Source organism: Vanellus vanellus (genome assembly GCF_965231255.1).
Source record: "Vanellus vanellus genome assembly, chromosome: 3".
NCBI lineage: Eukaryota > Metazoa > Chordata > Aves > Charadriiformes > Charadriidae > Vanellus > Vanellus vanellus.
The window spans coordinates 106,880,832-106,896,276 of record NC_138907.1 but is presented as its reverse complement, the minus strand read 5'-3'; the positions used below and the strand labels follow the sequence as shown (position 1 = coordinate 106,896,276).

Here is a 15,445-nt window from a genome sequence, read left to right as displayed (position 1 = left end):
CTTCTCTGGGCAACCTGTTCCAGTGTCTCACCATCCTCGCAGTAAAGAATCTTGAGCTATTTGGAAACGGTTACCTGAGTACATTGAATAGACAGCTCAGATTAGGATATCTGTTAACATGATATAGCAGTGAGTAAGGGTGAAGCTCGACAAAATGCTTCCTTCCTTGTGGAAAAAGCATATAGTAAACAATATATAAGTACTTATCTCTTTGTAAACTGCCCTGTGAATAGGGCTGATGGTGTATGCTAGTCTGGCTGTCCTAACAGGGTTTTATTTATTTTCACTCATTAAATGAAATAGTATTTTTCAGCAAAATACTCTGTAGAAAACTATGCTAAAGGTAGTACTTCAGTATTGTATTTCAGGGACCAGTTATGGCAGTTTTCCTTTAAAAAGAAATGCAAGCTATGTAGTTGGCTGAAACCCTGTTTACTATTACTTGTATTCTCTGCTGTGAGAGAAAGTATGGATGGAGTTACTTGCCAAACTTTGTCTTTTATTAATTACGAATACTTTCCCTTCAGAAATTAAAAAGACCTACTCATAAACACATTTAGAAATAAACCTTGAAGACATGTAAATAGCTTATGTAAATTGAAGGATATGTTTTTATTAAAATAGAACTTTTTTACCTTATTCAAGACATCCAGTGCCTTGGTGAATCCAATTGATAAATCAGTTAAAAATAGTGAACCTAATGATAACCATCCTTGAACAAACATAACCACTTTTGCAGGAACAGTTTAAGTGATTTGGAATAATGTTTCAACAGTTGCACTTTAAATTAGTTCCACTTATGGAAACTCAGATGGAAAAAAACAAGGCAGTTCTGTACCTTTTACTTATTTGGATAATTAATATTATATAAGCAAAGAGTGCCTTGTATTCAAGGTTTACAGTAGCTGGAAATGCGATTGCAGTAGTGCTCATTCGAGCTCTGTGGGATGAATGCTGGCCGTGACTACCTGCAACTTCTACATTCTAGCATAGATATATATTTCCATTGCCATGGCACTGTCCTTGAAGCTGGGTGGGGAAGAGAGAACAGCACTGCCTTACAGAATTGTATGGAAATACCTCTCAATAGCCTGTGACTTAGGAGTAAAGCTGTCTTACGTTTTCCTTTTGAGGTAAAAGAAAAGAATCAGGCTAATAAGATTCTCATGCTGGTGATATTCCTTTTGTGTGTTAAACTCATATGAACTACTTGGGCTGGCAGAGTAGTCATTTGAGTCTACGATGTCTCTTGTCTAATTCTGTAACTGAAATACGGTGTTCAGAAAAGTGTTTATCACACAGGATAGAAGTCCTTGGATTTAAATCTAGTCTTAGATAATTTGGGCATTTGATAAATATATTGTAACATTATTTGTTGCAGGCACTTAACCTCAGGATTTTCCATGCATGGTCAAGCTGTAAATGGCTTTGAATCTCTTCTAAAACACTTAGTGTGTCTCTGTAGGTGATTGCATGACTCGAGGGCATTCCTTCCTCCATGAGAAAAGCATGGGGGTGAGGAAGAGTAGTTGGAGTTCAGATAAGCCTGTCAAATTTTTCAGCACTTTAAGTGTCATACCCAAGAGGTTATTTAAATACTGCTATGAAATTAATTTTTTGAAAAAGCTGAAATTCTTGCATGCTTTATGTAGGGTATTGTAGTTCTAAGGACACCAGGTACTTTGCTTTTAGAAGCTTTAGAATATTTTTTATGAAGGGCATCATCAAGACAAGAAAGTAAGAATAGCTGTAAATTGGCAGTATTAGGTATGTATTTAAATCCTTCCAGGTGCACTCAGATGTCATGTGCAGTATTATGGTAAAAACATTAAATTAAGACTTCTGTTACACCATATGGCATGTGCAGCACTTGATTTTGTTTCTTGTGTCTTAGCTTGGTGTTTGGGGGGGAGGTGGGGCAGGGAGGGAAGGGTTGCTTTTGGAAATGGTGGAGCAGCTTTGTTACTTATGAAGTAGCTTGCAAAATTTCTGGAAGAAAGGCTTACAGTTACTGGGGGAGTGCCTGTATCTCTGTCCCATTCTTCTGATGTCTGTGGGACCCTGGCTTTCATTGTCGGCAAGAGACTTACAGTTTGTCAAGAATGATGATGGATAAGTAGGGAAAGACTCTCCACATGAGGTGGGACAGAACATAAGGAAATAAAGCCTCATATGAGATGACCCTGAGGGAAGTCAAATTTGTCCTCTCTGTAAAATGACATGCAGGATTCCAGGAAAGTCACAGGCAAATTTGAATGTCAGGCAAAGGTGTTTGAAATAGCACTCTTCATCTTCGCAATTCTTTGTCTTAATTGACTGTCCTTAAGCTACCTTGCTTGTTTATCTGATGCTTGAGGAAGTGTATATTTCTGGGGGGCAGTGGTGAACTTTAAATAACTTCAGGTATGTTACTGCTCTAAATTGCTTTCTAGGGACACTTCCTCTCCAGGAACAGAAGAAGGAATCCTGCCAGATTAACCTTCCTCTTCTAAAGCTGGCCTTCAGGAATGCCACCTTCCCTCCTTTCCCCATTGTGCTGGGTCAATTGGAATGGGTGTGTTTCTGTTTTGCCTGAGTTATATTGCAGAGTGTCAGCCCGTATCTCTCTAGTCTTGTATCTCTTGTTAGGAAGATAAAGCTAGGTCTTGGAGCTTTGCGCTCTATTGATGATTCTGCAGTAACTTCTTATGTGTTGCAGCAATCTAGTCAATATGCTAAAGCGCAACTAAATTAACGATTTTAGTTGATGTTCTGCTTTTGTCAGTTGATGGTTCCTTTTCTCCAAACTCTTGCTGTTTGACCAGATATCAATATTCTGTGCAACATTGCCAGATATGAAGTTGTTGAGTCTTTATTCTCTACTTTAAAAATGGTAAGACATGAGCTAAGGCCCTCTTCTTCCATAGACCTCTGTCTGAATGCAGAGGTATGTTAGGTTTTTTCCAGGATGTAAACCGAAGATGAAAGCCACTTTCTATTTCTGAGTCTTTTCTACTTGTGTATCTTTAAGCTGAGCCAGCATTTGCTGATTAGAATGATTAAAAACCCAAAGCTTTTCTGTGGTGGTGTTTAGTCATCCTTCTTAACAGATGGTTCAAGCCTGAAAATTTGAACTGTAAACTAGCAGCAATAAACTAATAAAATTTGATTGTTGCAACTTAATGTCCAAGTACAGGTTATTTTTGAATAACCCGGTGTCCTTCAGTTTTACAGTGTTTAGCTGTTGCTGGTTCAATTTGAAGTTCAAACTGATATTGATAGATTCATCTGGCAAATTCAGATTAAAAAATAGTAATGAATGGGAAGGCTTTTGTATACAACTTTCTGGTCAAAGAATAATAATGGGGAAATAAAATAGTCCTACAGTTAAGCTTCACTACCATGTGTCCTTAGTTATTCTGGTTATTTGTGAAAGACTGTGGCCTTCATATGAAGTATCTTCCTCCTCTGATAGGAAAGTGAATACCTGTTCTAAGCTGTATTGCTGTTCCTTGTAATAATCTGTAAAAATGGAAAGCAAAACTTTTGTGAAGCTGTGTGGACTTTATGTAGCACAGGCAGTTTTTAAATGTGTATGAATTTTAGAAAAGTTAATTTATCCAACAAAACTGTAATAGTTTCTTTATATATGTTTTCATATATATATACTCACACTATCTGTATATACACTATATGTAATTATTCAGTATAGTCCTCAGTGTTGGGTTACATAGTTGACTGTCAGAAGTGACATAGGTATATTGATTTTCTCTGGGACAGAGGAGGATAGACCACATGGTTCTTGATGCCATACAAATCATTGGTAAAACATTATTGTGACACCTATATTGCAGAGTGTTGTGATTCAAGCATTTATTAAAAGAAAGACTTTCTTTGCCCCAAAGCTGACAGTAGTAAGAGAGATGTCTGTCTTTGCTGGCTTTCTGCCTATGTGAGGAAGTGCAGTAATTCTGCACTGACTTAGCTGTGTGCTCAGTTTTTCAAAGTTTGGTCCATTTCAAACAATGAAATTTTTTTACACCAGAGCTTTGCAGACAGCCACCTGTCCAGTTAGTACTGTCTTCTCAGTAGTCCTTCCTAAATGTCAGTAATAACTCACAAGATACCTATTAGGAGTACACTTTGTGTCAAAGTGATTAAATACATAAAAATTCAACCCCACTGGGAAGAAAAGAGCAAGACAGCTTTTCTCTTAAGATACATGTTGCTATAGATGATCAGGTAGAGGAACATCATTAAAAATATGATTATTTTTTTTTTTTTCAGCTGGCAGACTTTAATGCAGAGAATTAGAAGATGTATGCATCTTAAATACTTAATCACTGCTGTTCTAATTGGATATGTTTATTTCAGCATCTTAACTGGTGATGACGAAGATGAAGAAATATACAGTACTGAAGATTGCGAGTTTGCAGCCAAGAAAAGGAAAAAAGATCACTTCAGGAATAGCACAGACTCGCAATGTAAGGCTGGGTTGGTTTTTTTTTGGTTTTTTTTTTTTTTTTTCATTTATTTTAGAAGACTCTTGTAGGTACAGCAAAATTTTATAATAGCTATTCATATTCATCTATAGAGTAGCCTTCTGAGTTGTTTACTTTTGTATTGGCAACAAATTCTGGTGTCAGAAGTGATACATCTTAACTGAACTGTGGCATTGATCATCTGTTGTGGGATTATTTTTTTATTTCAAAGATCCAAAAGTAATTCATTTAAGAATAGTAATTCGTGAATAGTAAATGCCTTCTGATACTAACAACTTTTGCTGACTAGTTCTAGATTCAGTTCTTCTGGATGCTTATGGAAGCTTTTGCTTACCAAAGCAGCTGGGTTTTTTTTGCTTAATTCAAGTTCTGATTAGTGTTACAGCTCTAGAATCAATTTATAAATACATTTTGTCATAATACCTATAGCTCTTGGTAAAGGCTTTATCAGTATTGAATTTCTTGAAAATAGTCCCCTTTTAAAGAAAAATAAATTAAAATATCAAAGCTACTTTTATGAGTTCTCATTTTTAAAAGATCACCTGTACTTTAAACTGCAAATATGTGTATGACAGCAAGTAAACTTATTGAAGTAGAGAATTTGGTAAAGCAGGTTAAAAAAAAAGGGAAGATGATAAGCAACTTTTTGGTGTTTCTAATGCTTTGATCTTGAAATGACCTCCATTATTTGTATGTTCCCAAAATTGTAACAGAGATGGTCTTGCAGAAAGCTATAAGCTTCTCCAGGCTTGTCTGGATGTAAAATATTTCAAAAGATTCAAGTGGCTGTATGTAAGAGCATGCTTTCATTTGATGACATACCAGACTCTTGAAAGCTGAAGGTCTGCCTAGTTGCCTTTGTTAGTCTTGTATAGTTCACTTCCCTGCAGCATTCTGCATCTAGTTGAAGCAAGTGGATGCAGAGCCGGCACCTTTACAGAAGAAAATAGATTAGAGGGGTGGAGTGTTCAGAAACAAAAAGGTTGCTCGTTTTTGTTCTTTCCTGTGTTAAATGCTAAGGAGCCTGTTGGATTAAAAAAGATCAGGGATTTTGTAGGAGAAATTGACTGTTGTTGGTGTACTGTTGACAAAAGTTGTTCTACATCTACCAATTGTGTGCCAACTCCTACGTTTGATTTATAAAATTATTTAACTTTTCTTTTGTCTTTTGAAGTACATAATTTCTGAAAACTTGTAGTCATCCTCTTCAGCCTTTATAAACTTCCTTCCTTAGAGCTGTTCTACCATCTCTTCTATCTTATGAAGCATTTTATTGAGGATGGCCTGTTTTGTTCACTTACTTTCTAGAAGGCATTGCTTAAAGTGGGAGCCTAAAAATTCTTATACTTTGTTTTTTATTTTAGGTTTTTATCGTGAAAAGTGGATTTATGTTCATAAAGAAAGCACCAGGGAAGTAAGTTCTGCATGCTGTGGGTCAATTCCTACAATCTTTGTGCTGCTTAACTGACAAATAATATATTAAAAAAAAAAATGCATTTCTGCAGTGTCGTCTTAGGGTTTATATTCATCTCTCTTCATTGGCAATGTAGTACACCTGCACATGGTGAGGCAAAGTCAGCTAGCAAAGCGACTCTTACATGGGGTATTATGGCAGAGATGTGGGAATTTGCAAGCATAGACATAATAGTTCTCTACTCCTCCTCCAAGTCCGTCTGTCTATCTGTATTGTGTGTCCTTGAAATAAAATTGAAAGTATTTGCAAAATCAGAGTAATGTGTCTGCAGGCAGCTGCTTGATATTTTGGAATCTTGGTGTGAATTTGAATATAAGTAAAACTTCAGTTTCAAAGTTTACAAAGAGGACCTTTGTATTCCACAAAGTCCGGGTGCTTTCAGTTTGGGATACAAACTGTATCCTGCAACTGTAAAGGGAACATGAAAGATCTTGGAATGATCTCTTGGAAAGCCAGGAGTTAAAATACTTCCATTGTATGTAAAATAAACTGTCTTGAAGTTTGAATTTCATTCCTGTGTTGGTTCTTATGGTTACCTGGGACACATGGAACTTGGACACTGTAAGGCTATCTTTCATCCACAGTAATGCCAGCCAGGATAGAGGGAAGGAGGTGAGTGTGGTGACCCCTGGCCACACAGGCAAAAGTTTGCTTTGCATTTTAGAGCTGAGAGAGACCATAAGGAGCTCTGTACTTGGGAAGAGCATGGTGGTGTGGAGAAGAGCTTACATAGAGGAGACACTGGAGGACTTTGCCTTGCAGGCCAGTGACCTGGAGGCTGCCCTTCTACATCTGAAGCATATTGCAAAGCCTTTCACCAGATTCATAGCCCTCTTTCCCAGTTTTATATTCATCTGTGATAGATGTAGTTATTTACATTGCTCTGCAAAACTGTTAAGCGTGCTTTTTGTGCTATCTCAAAATTAGGGTAAGAAGGAAGCGTGGACGACAGACTGTCATGTCATTATGGTGTTTTGAATGATAAGGTTGTTAAGCCAAGTTTTTTTTTCAAACTACATTCAGGCCAAAATACAAATTGCCTAAAATCATTCATTGCTGTCCGTCATAACCTGTCTGTTGGGATTATTCCCCCTCCCCTCCCCCCCCCCCCAACTTGTGAAGAAGTTTGTGTACTAATGATGTGTGATTATGTGCTTGGATTTCTTGTCCATTCAAAGAGCAGACAAAATATTTTGGTGTACAAATTGACTTATTCTTGTAGCTGCTGTTGTCTTCTAATTGTTGACCATTTGTCTTTCCTGTTTGGTTTTTTAAAAAAAAAAAAAGGGATGGTTAGAATTAATCACTAATCTTTTTCAAGTAATTCCTTGTATAAATTCAGAAGCTCAGAGTAAAAAGTTAAGTAGCAGAATGGAAAAAGTAGCAAGGAATAGGCACACTTGAACCAAAAGTTTCAGAGCAACAATTTAAACTAATCTAAAAAATAATTTACATAGGCTCAAGTTGTTCTTACAGGTTGTAAACTTACTTGATTTTGAAATGGCTGTCTTGCAACTAGGAAACTGTTTTTCCAAACTGGATACTGAATTTTAGGGCGAAATGACAAGAGTAGGAAGGTCTTGATAAGAAACATGTGAAACATGCTGTAAGAGAGCACTGAAAATAAAGAAAACCATAACAAGTGCAGGTATCTAGTTGAAATGAAGTAGGAGATGCTCTTTGAGTAATTTTGTCATGATGATACATTGGGAAAGCTAGAACTGAATCTTCTTAGAAATGTGCTTCCAGCTGTTCAAGGGAGTTCTCATGTTGATGTATTTAAGTGTGGCCTTTTGATAACTGTTTAGCCAGAGAACAGCCACAAATATTTAAATTTCAATAAAAGTTTTGTTGCATGCAAGTGTTAATTCACTGCTATTATCCAACCAAGCTGTGCATACTGTGAAGTGTGCAGCATGTGTGGATCACAGGTATATTAACTGTATGAGCAAGCAGTATGACCAAGCAGTATGACCCCGAATTCAGTCATTACCCAATAGGCAGTAATTATCATCACTCTGCAGTGAATAGTTGACCGTCTCCTATGGTACATCCAGGGTAACCTTTCACTGGATTGCAAAAAGGAACATTAGGTTGCACTGCCGTCTTTTCACCATCATGTAATTCACTGAGGAAGTCTATCTAGGAATGAACTTCAAATAAATATTTATCCCCCTCTTTCCCTGGGGTGATAAGCCATACTAGCACACTGCTGTCTGCAAGCATCTCTTTCCCCAGTAGCAGGGTTTTTCTACCCTCGCTATATTTACTCCAAGGTTCCTGTGTGGCTTTGGCTCTAAATTTACTCAGCTTATGTGATCCCATGTTTTTTCAGGCTGTTGCTACCACCTTAAGTAGTTCCACAGCAGTCTCTGAAATTTCCATTTTCACCTCAAGAGACCTGTGCAGAAGCACCAAAAGAGAATGCAACTTCTCTTGCTCTTAGTACCTAAGAAGAATTGTGCCTGAACTTTTGGCACCCAGAAAATAAATTCTAGATGTTGAGACCATTTGTTCTTCCAATCCCAGGAGCAAGTAGCTGTGTTCTTAACCTCTAATGTGAACATAAACTCAGTCAGTTAATGCTTATGGTTGTAAGCTCAGAGCGCTGCACAAACAAGCCTTACCTTGTGCTGAGGCAAATGGGAGGTGTGATAGCCATGAGAGAGTGCCAGCATTGTGGCCATGCAGAAGTGAAGTAGATTCCCAGGACACTTAGATATCAGTGATTACAGATTGCATGATTATTATGAATGTAAAGGCCTTGCTGTTAAGTAATATTGCCTATGTACCTGATAATTCCAAATAGCGTATCTGGTTCCATTTGTTCTACAAGTCTTCAGTCCAGATACATTATATGTCCAGGGAGCATGGTATACATAAGCATCAGTTGCATGGCAGAGTGCTTTTCTGAATATTTTCCTCAATTTTATCTTTGTTTCTTTCCATTTAAAGTGTGTTTATTCTTATTCTCAGAGACATGGCTACTGCACTTTGGGAGAAGCCTTTAACCGCTTAGACTTTTCAAGTGCAATTCAGGACATCAGAAGGTTCAATTACGTGGTCAAAGTAAGCTCTTTATTTTACATGCATATTTTAAAAGTGCATTTGCTGATGTGTTTGTGTACAAAAGAAGTAATTCAGCACTGAACAGCTGATGATTTATGACTGTATAAATATCCTGTTCGTATGTAATTTGTACTGCATGAAGCAACTTTAAACTGAGTAATTTTCCTTTGGTGAAAACTCATTATATTGCTCTGTGAAAGCCTATAGGTTGAGGAGGATTGTGGTGGCCAGTGTGCTATGCATTTACAGGGAAACACTGATGGTAGTTTCAGTTGTTGCTCATCAGTCTGGGTAGCGAATTCTCTTTAAAGGCAAAATAATTCCTATACAACCAAAACTAGCAAAGTGTAGTACATCTTAAATATACTCTACTATGTCTTAAATATGCATAAAATAGCAATTTCCAGAAGGGTATTTGATGTGTAAAATATTCTGTGGTTTCTGTTTCTTCTGCAGCTTCTTAATAGTCCTGTGATTAATTTCATTTTATTTATTTATTTTTATCTAGGACAAGATATATATGTATTTACCTTTGTTAACATCCCTTAAAACTCAACACTCCAGCTTTTTCAGTCTTCCTTTCTTTGTCTTCCAGAAATGAGTTATTGCAAGTTTTCTTTTATAAATAATGTAGTGACATGAAGTTTATAGAAACAATTACAGTATACTAATGTCATGATTCCTTGGAAAGTCCCTTTCTCACTGTGTTAATTTCTCTGGGTCAGGTCTAATCTTAAGTTGAGAATTAAGTGCATGGAACCTGTAGGTTCTGTACAATAGTGCTATCTGCCTGTTTTCCAGAACTAAGTAACTTTTACTTTAGAGAGTCCCATAACGTTATGCCTTAAACTCCTCAATGCCTAACCAGCTGCCCACTTGTAAATACCTGTTCTGGGAGATACTGGTCTTTCTGTCTAGTCCCAAAGGTTTTTTTGTCATCTAACTTGAGGTACTAAAGTGCTTGTCCTAACTCCTAGAGAAGCTCAAAATGTGAGATATATCAGGACTAGAGATCAGTTCAGTGGTGAGGCTGTTCACAAATAATGTAGTGGTTGGAATGTATCCAGAGCTTGAAAAGACACAAATCAAAATTAAATAAACATACCAGGAGAACACCCTTGCCACTAGGCCGTGGAGTATTTGGAGAGAAAACACATTCTAGCCATCCTTGTGAAGCTGAGACAGTGTATTATACTTCCAGAAAAACAAAGATGCGGGACCAAAGGAAACAAAGCAAAAAGGATTTGCTTCCAGGCTAGTGGTTAGGGTACTTGCCTGTTTTATTCACCTTGCAGATTTTTTGGTATATGTATTATGGTTTAGAAAGTTGCTTTTTAATGCTGTTTTGAGAGCAGAAACAAGAACCTTGGTCTTTTGCAAGACCTTTCAGTCTCAAACAGTAGGAAGAAAAAAGAGCACCTAAAAAAGATGAATCGTGTTATAAATGGGGTCAACCTTGAGCACCTCACTTGAATGGTAAACAGGTAGAATGAATCCAGAACTAGAATCTTACATAGTTTTTAGATGCTGCAGTTCATATGCTGGGTTGCTGAAAACAGTTGATCGGAACAACGTGCAAAGTCTGGCATAAGCACATTGACCAATTTCCCTTCTGTCTGAGAAAAAACATAAGTTGGTTTAGTTAGCCAGGCTTAAGATTGTTGAGAAAGTAGCAATACTTCAAAATTCAGAAACTTGGCTTTGTGATCGTAAACCATTGCTAGAGTAATGGCAGACCCCAGGAAATTAGGGTGGGTTTAGAATAGTGGGCAAACTTCCAAAATCCTTTTATCATTTAAAAATTTTTGTAATTGTAAAACAATTCTAAAATTAAAAAAAAATCACATAAATTCTATTATATCTCTGCATTAGTTCCCCTGAGGTGATGGAAGCAAACTGACTTTTATCAACAGGTATAGAAATTACACATCTAAGACCTTAAAAGTTACTGAGCTTTTAATAAACATGATCAATATGAATGCCATCTGCTGCTCATTCTGTGGCTGTAGAACTTGTTGACTTGAGAAACATTTGTGGTGTTGTATCTAATAAATTAAAACATCTGTGTGGATGTCAGTAATATACAAAGTTGCAACAGATTTTGAAAAAGGATGTTTAATCTGCTCTATCGGGTCTTAAGCCAGTCTGCAACTGAGACCTAATGTAAGAAGCTGGTCATCCCATACCCATCTGCTTTATACAAGTTATTTCCCTGAAGTTTCTAATGGTGGAGAAGTTCTGTGCAGATCTCATTTAATGCAGTGCAGCAGTTCCTATTTCTTCTCCTCTAAGGATTATTCCTAGTTATGAATGAACACGATGATGATTACTTTTATGCATGTTGCATTTAGGATAGCAAGATAAAAATCAAGAAGATGTTTTTTAAATACCAAGCCCTACTGGATAGCTCTTCTTTGATCCCAGACCACCAAGGTGATCCATTTTGATTCTCCAGCTAACTAACAACCTCCCAATCATTATTAAAAGTTAATATAGATGTCTGCCCAGGACCCCTGTGGGAGGAGGAGGGTAGGATCAGCCATTTTTATGCACTTGTTTGTGGTGTAGTATAATGATCATTTCTTAGCTGTTAAATGTCTGATACATTGAGTTTGATATAGGTGGTCTCTTTCCAAAATGTTTCCATTTGAATAAACAGTTGATCCATTCAAAGTTATAATCTCTAATAGACAACATAAGCTGTGGCTATGCCTGTGTCAAATCCTTGTACTCATGAACCTGCTAAAATTGTCTTAATCCCTGCATATTAACCTTCACTGAATTGGAATCTTCATTCAAATCAGCCAGGTGGAATTTGTTTCTTTGGTTTGATCTTTAGTCTGAGTGACATAACTGATTTTTTTTTTGTTGTTTTTAATTAATCAAGAGAAATGTAAATACTTGCTTGAATTGCCAAACTTGGCAAAATTGCACAATTGGCAAACTACCTCTAGGTGTGCTCTAATTAATAAATCAAACTAAAAGGCTTTGAAAAAGCCAAGGAAGAGGTCCTGATATCTAGTCTCAAAAACTGTATAAATAGATTGCTTGTATTTAAATACATCAGGAGAATTACTTCCTCCTTTCATAGCACATAATGTTTTGTCAGGGATCATGCAGAGAAGCCAGAAGGAACATTATTAAATCGGGGGGAGAGCAGGTGTATTCTCTCTTCCTCCAAAGGAAAATTAATGTTGAGTGTAGTGTCAAATCAGTGTTTTAGAAATGAAGATACAAAATAATTTTTGGCAGACTTGGTCTTTGTTTACTCTCTGTGCCAATAGTCGATGCTGTCCTACAAAGCATGGCTCTGCAGGTTAGTGTTTCGAGCACTCTGTAGTGGATGTTGGTTTTTGCTTCCTGCTTTCCCTTTCTGATGTATTGAGAACACTTGTTCTGAACTCAGCATTATGAATTGCCATTGTTAAGCTCAGTACCACACTTCTAAACATTGCAACACTGCCATAACGTCAAAGTCTCTTTTACATTTCATACAATGAGACCACTTATTGTTGAAGAGGCAATGGTCCTTGGCAATGGGCCTTACCAGCTACAAAACAATCTAAAATGTAAAAGCAAAGGTGTCAGAATGGAGCAAGGGCTGCCTCCAGCAGCTAAAGCTTGGCATTCGTGTGCAGCAAGAATTTAAGCTATTCTGGTTACTTTCCCCTAAACCACTCCCACTGTTTTCACCACTCTTCTGTTCACAGTAGATCCAGAGAGAAACACGTGGACTGTTAGGAGATACTCACTATATAGTTAAGGAAAATTTACTAATACAGTATGTACACTTCTAATTATTAGATTACTGTGGTTTCCTCTACCGGGGACCTGATTGTGGGAGGAATACAGAGAGATTTTTCTTTTTTTCTCCCCCACAGTTTAGATAAAATACAGCATTTCCCCTCCATGAGCAGAAAGTAGTGCGCTAAGTCTATCACACCTTGATTTGACAAGTATGATACTGTCACTCAGAAATTGGAAGTCTGGTGATTGGTATCAGTTCACAGGGGTGTTGCTGACCACCAAATCTGTCAGGGGGTTTAAGACCTACCCACATCAAAGACCACATTTCATAGAATCATAGAATGGTTTGGGTTGGAAGGGTCCTTAAAGATCATCTAGTTCCAACACGCCTGCCATGGGGAGGGTCACCTCCCACTAAACCAGGTTGCTCAAAGTCCCATCCAACCTGGCCTTGAACACTTTCATGGATGGGCCATCCACAACTTCTCTGGGCAATTTGTTCCAGTGTCTCACCACCACCCTCATAGTGAAAAATTTCTTCCTAATACCTAATCTAAATCTCCCCTCTTCCAGTTTGAAGCCGTTACCCCATGTCCTATCACATGCCCTTGTAAAAAGTCCCTCTCCAGCTTTCTTGTAGGCCCCCTTCAGATAATTGGAAAGCTGCTATAAGGTCTCCCTGGAGCCTTCTCCTCTCCAGGCTGAGAGCCTATTTGTGAGCCTCCAGAACAGTCTCCCTCCATTGTTTCATTACAGCTTATAAAGACCATAAGTCATGTGCTCTATCACAGAGATAAATATCACAGAGATAAGTATTTGTGTAGTATTTTGAAAATGTGCATCTCTTCATGACTTGTTCATGGGATGCCAGTGGGAATGCCTAAAGCTTTCTGCATTTGTCTTGCTTTGTTTTCTGAACTCTCTAGTTGTGTTTTCATGAAATATGGTTGCAGTGCTCTAGGCTGTTTTAGGTGAATGTGTGTACTGAAAGCGTGTGTTTGAAACCATCCTTTACTTCTGTCATTTATATGAGTTTTAATTCTTTGTCTTAGCTCTTGCAGTTAATTGCAAAATCCCAGTTAACTTCACTGAGTGGTGCAGCACAGAAGAACTACTTTAACATTTTGGACAAAATTGTACGGAAGGGTAAGACCTAAGGTTTTGTAATCTTGTTCTGATCTAATCACTGTGACTAAGCTATCAGTTGATTTTTTTTTTTTTTTGTTAGCTTTATTACCATTTTTACACTGTAAGACAAAGCAATAGCATATTTAATTAGTGAAATCTTTCCTATTTCCCATTCACAGTTGCAATAAATTGCTTTCTCTTGATTATTGAATCATATCTGTTGAAACAGATTGGTGAAGTTAAATGCCAATTAGATTCTATTCAGAAACTGTTGGTTACTATTAAATTATATTCTATGAAATGTGAAAGCTTTTAGGTTAGTAACGTTTGGTTTTCAGTTCGCAGGATGTACTGAGATTTAAAATACATAACTGCTTTTCTTTATTGTTTATTTAAAGAAAAGCTATTACATAGTATTGGGGAAAAAAACCATTGGTAACCACACTAAATGGAGATGTAATACTATCTACTTTGAACAGAAGAAATCAGTTTTATAACTAGACATTTGTCATTAAATTTATTAAATGCATAACATGAAATGTTACATCAAGTTTGTCTGTGAAATTGTTAATTATTGGTCTTGTACTTATGGAACAGCATTAATGAATGTCGTGGGTGGAATTAGGGCAGCTATTTGTACACAAACAGTTGAAGTGCAATTAGTCCATCTAAAAAAGTGTTGATTAGCTTGAGCTAACTGTATTAGCTTGGTTAACTCAGTTAACCAAAATTGTATTTTTTTTGTTTTCCAGTCATGGAAGACCAATATAATCCACGATTAATCAAAGATCTTCTACAGGATCTGAGTTCTACTCTCTGTATACTGATTAGGGGAGTAGGAAAATCTGTGTTGGTAGGCAACATCAATATTTGGATTTGTCGATTAGAAACCATCCTTCTGTGGCAACAACAACTAAAAAACCTTCAGATGAACAAGGTACACTATTAACTCATGTGAAAAAAAAAATAATTGGGGGACGGGACTTATATTGAACATTGGTTTATGATTTGTAAGTGAACAAAGTTTCAAATAAGTCTTCAACAGTTTTACTTGTCTTTGTTTTTAGAGAATTATATGAAACTAATGAAATGGAATCAACTTAATTTTCTAATGTTTTAATAGCTCTTTTCTAATGAGGGCTGCTACAGTGCCTGTACTGCTGGTTTGTGGTAGAAATGTATAGATGTAATTGTTTTTCTCACCCAAATAAATTTCAAAACATTTGTCTCTAGATTGTCAGATAGAGATGGAAAAAACACCAATTTTTAATTCCAAAGTAAATGTTATACTAAAGAAATAAAAATCTAAAAGGAATTTTAGAGGTGGATCAAGAAACCAGAAATAAAAATTCAAGTAGCAATTTTACAGCTTTATTCATTAGTACAGTTGCTTCTTGTAAAAAAAAAAAAAAAAAAAAAAAAAAAAAGTTAATGACTTCAGCATCTGATCATGCGAACTTTGTTCAAAGCATGTGGTATGCTCCAGGTTTTTATTGTGGAAACTTCTGATGATAAGCAGGCAGTTTTTTTTAACCTGTCGAGGTTA

General features: G+C 36.8%; 1 protein-coding gene across 1 annotated transcript in view; it reads left to right on the top strand.

Annotated features, from left to right (window-relative positions):
• FBXO25 (F-box protein 25) overlaps window positions 1-15,445 on the top strand; it is a 35,222-nt gene that overhangs the window by 7,517 nt on the left and 12,260 nt on the right. The window contains exons 3-7 of the mRNA XM_082480443.1: window positions 4,354-4,463; window positions 5,846-5,895; window positions 8,932-9,024; window positions 13,824-13,917; window positions 14,652-14,836. Of these exons, the coding sequence (XP_082336569.1) occupies window positions 4,354-4,463; window positions 5,846-5,895; window positions 8,932-9,024; window positions 13,824-13,917; window positions 14,652-14,836 (532 nt within the window). The remainder of the gene's footprint in view (window positions 1-4,353; window positions 4,464-5,845; window positions 5,896-8,931; window positions 9,025-13,823; window positions 13,918-14,651; window positions 14,837-15,445) is intronic.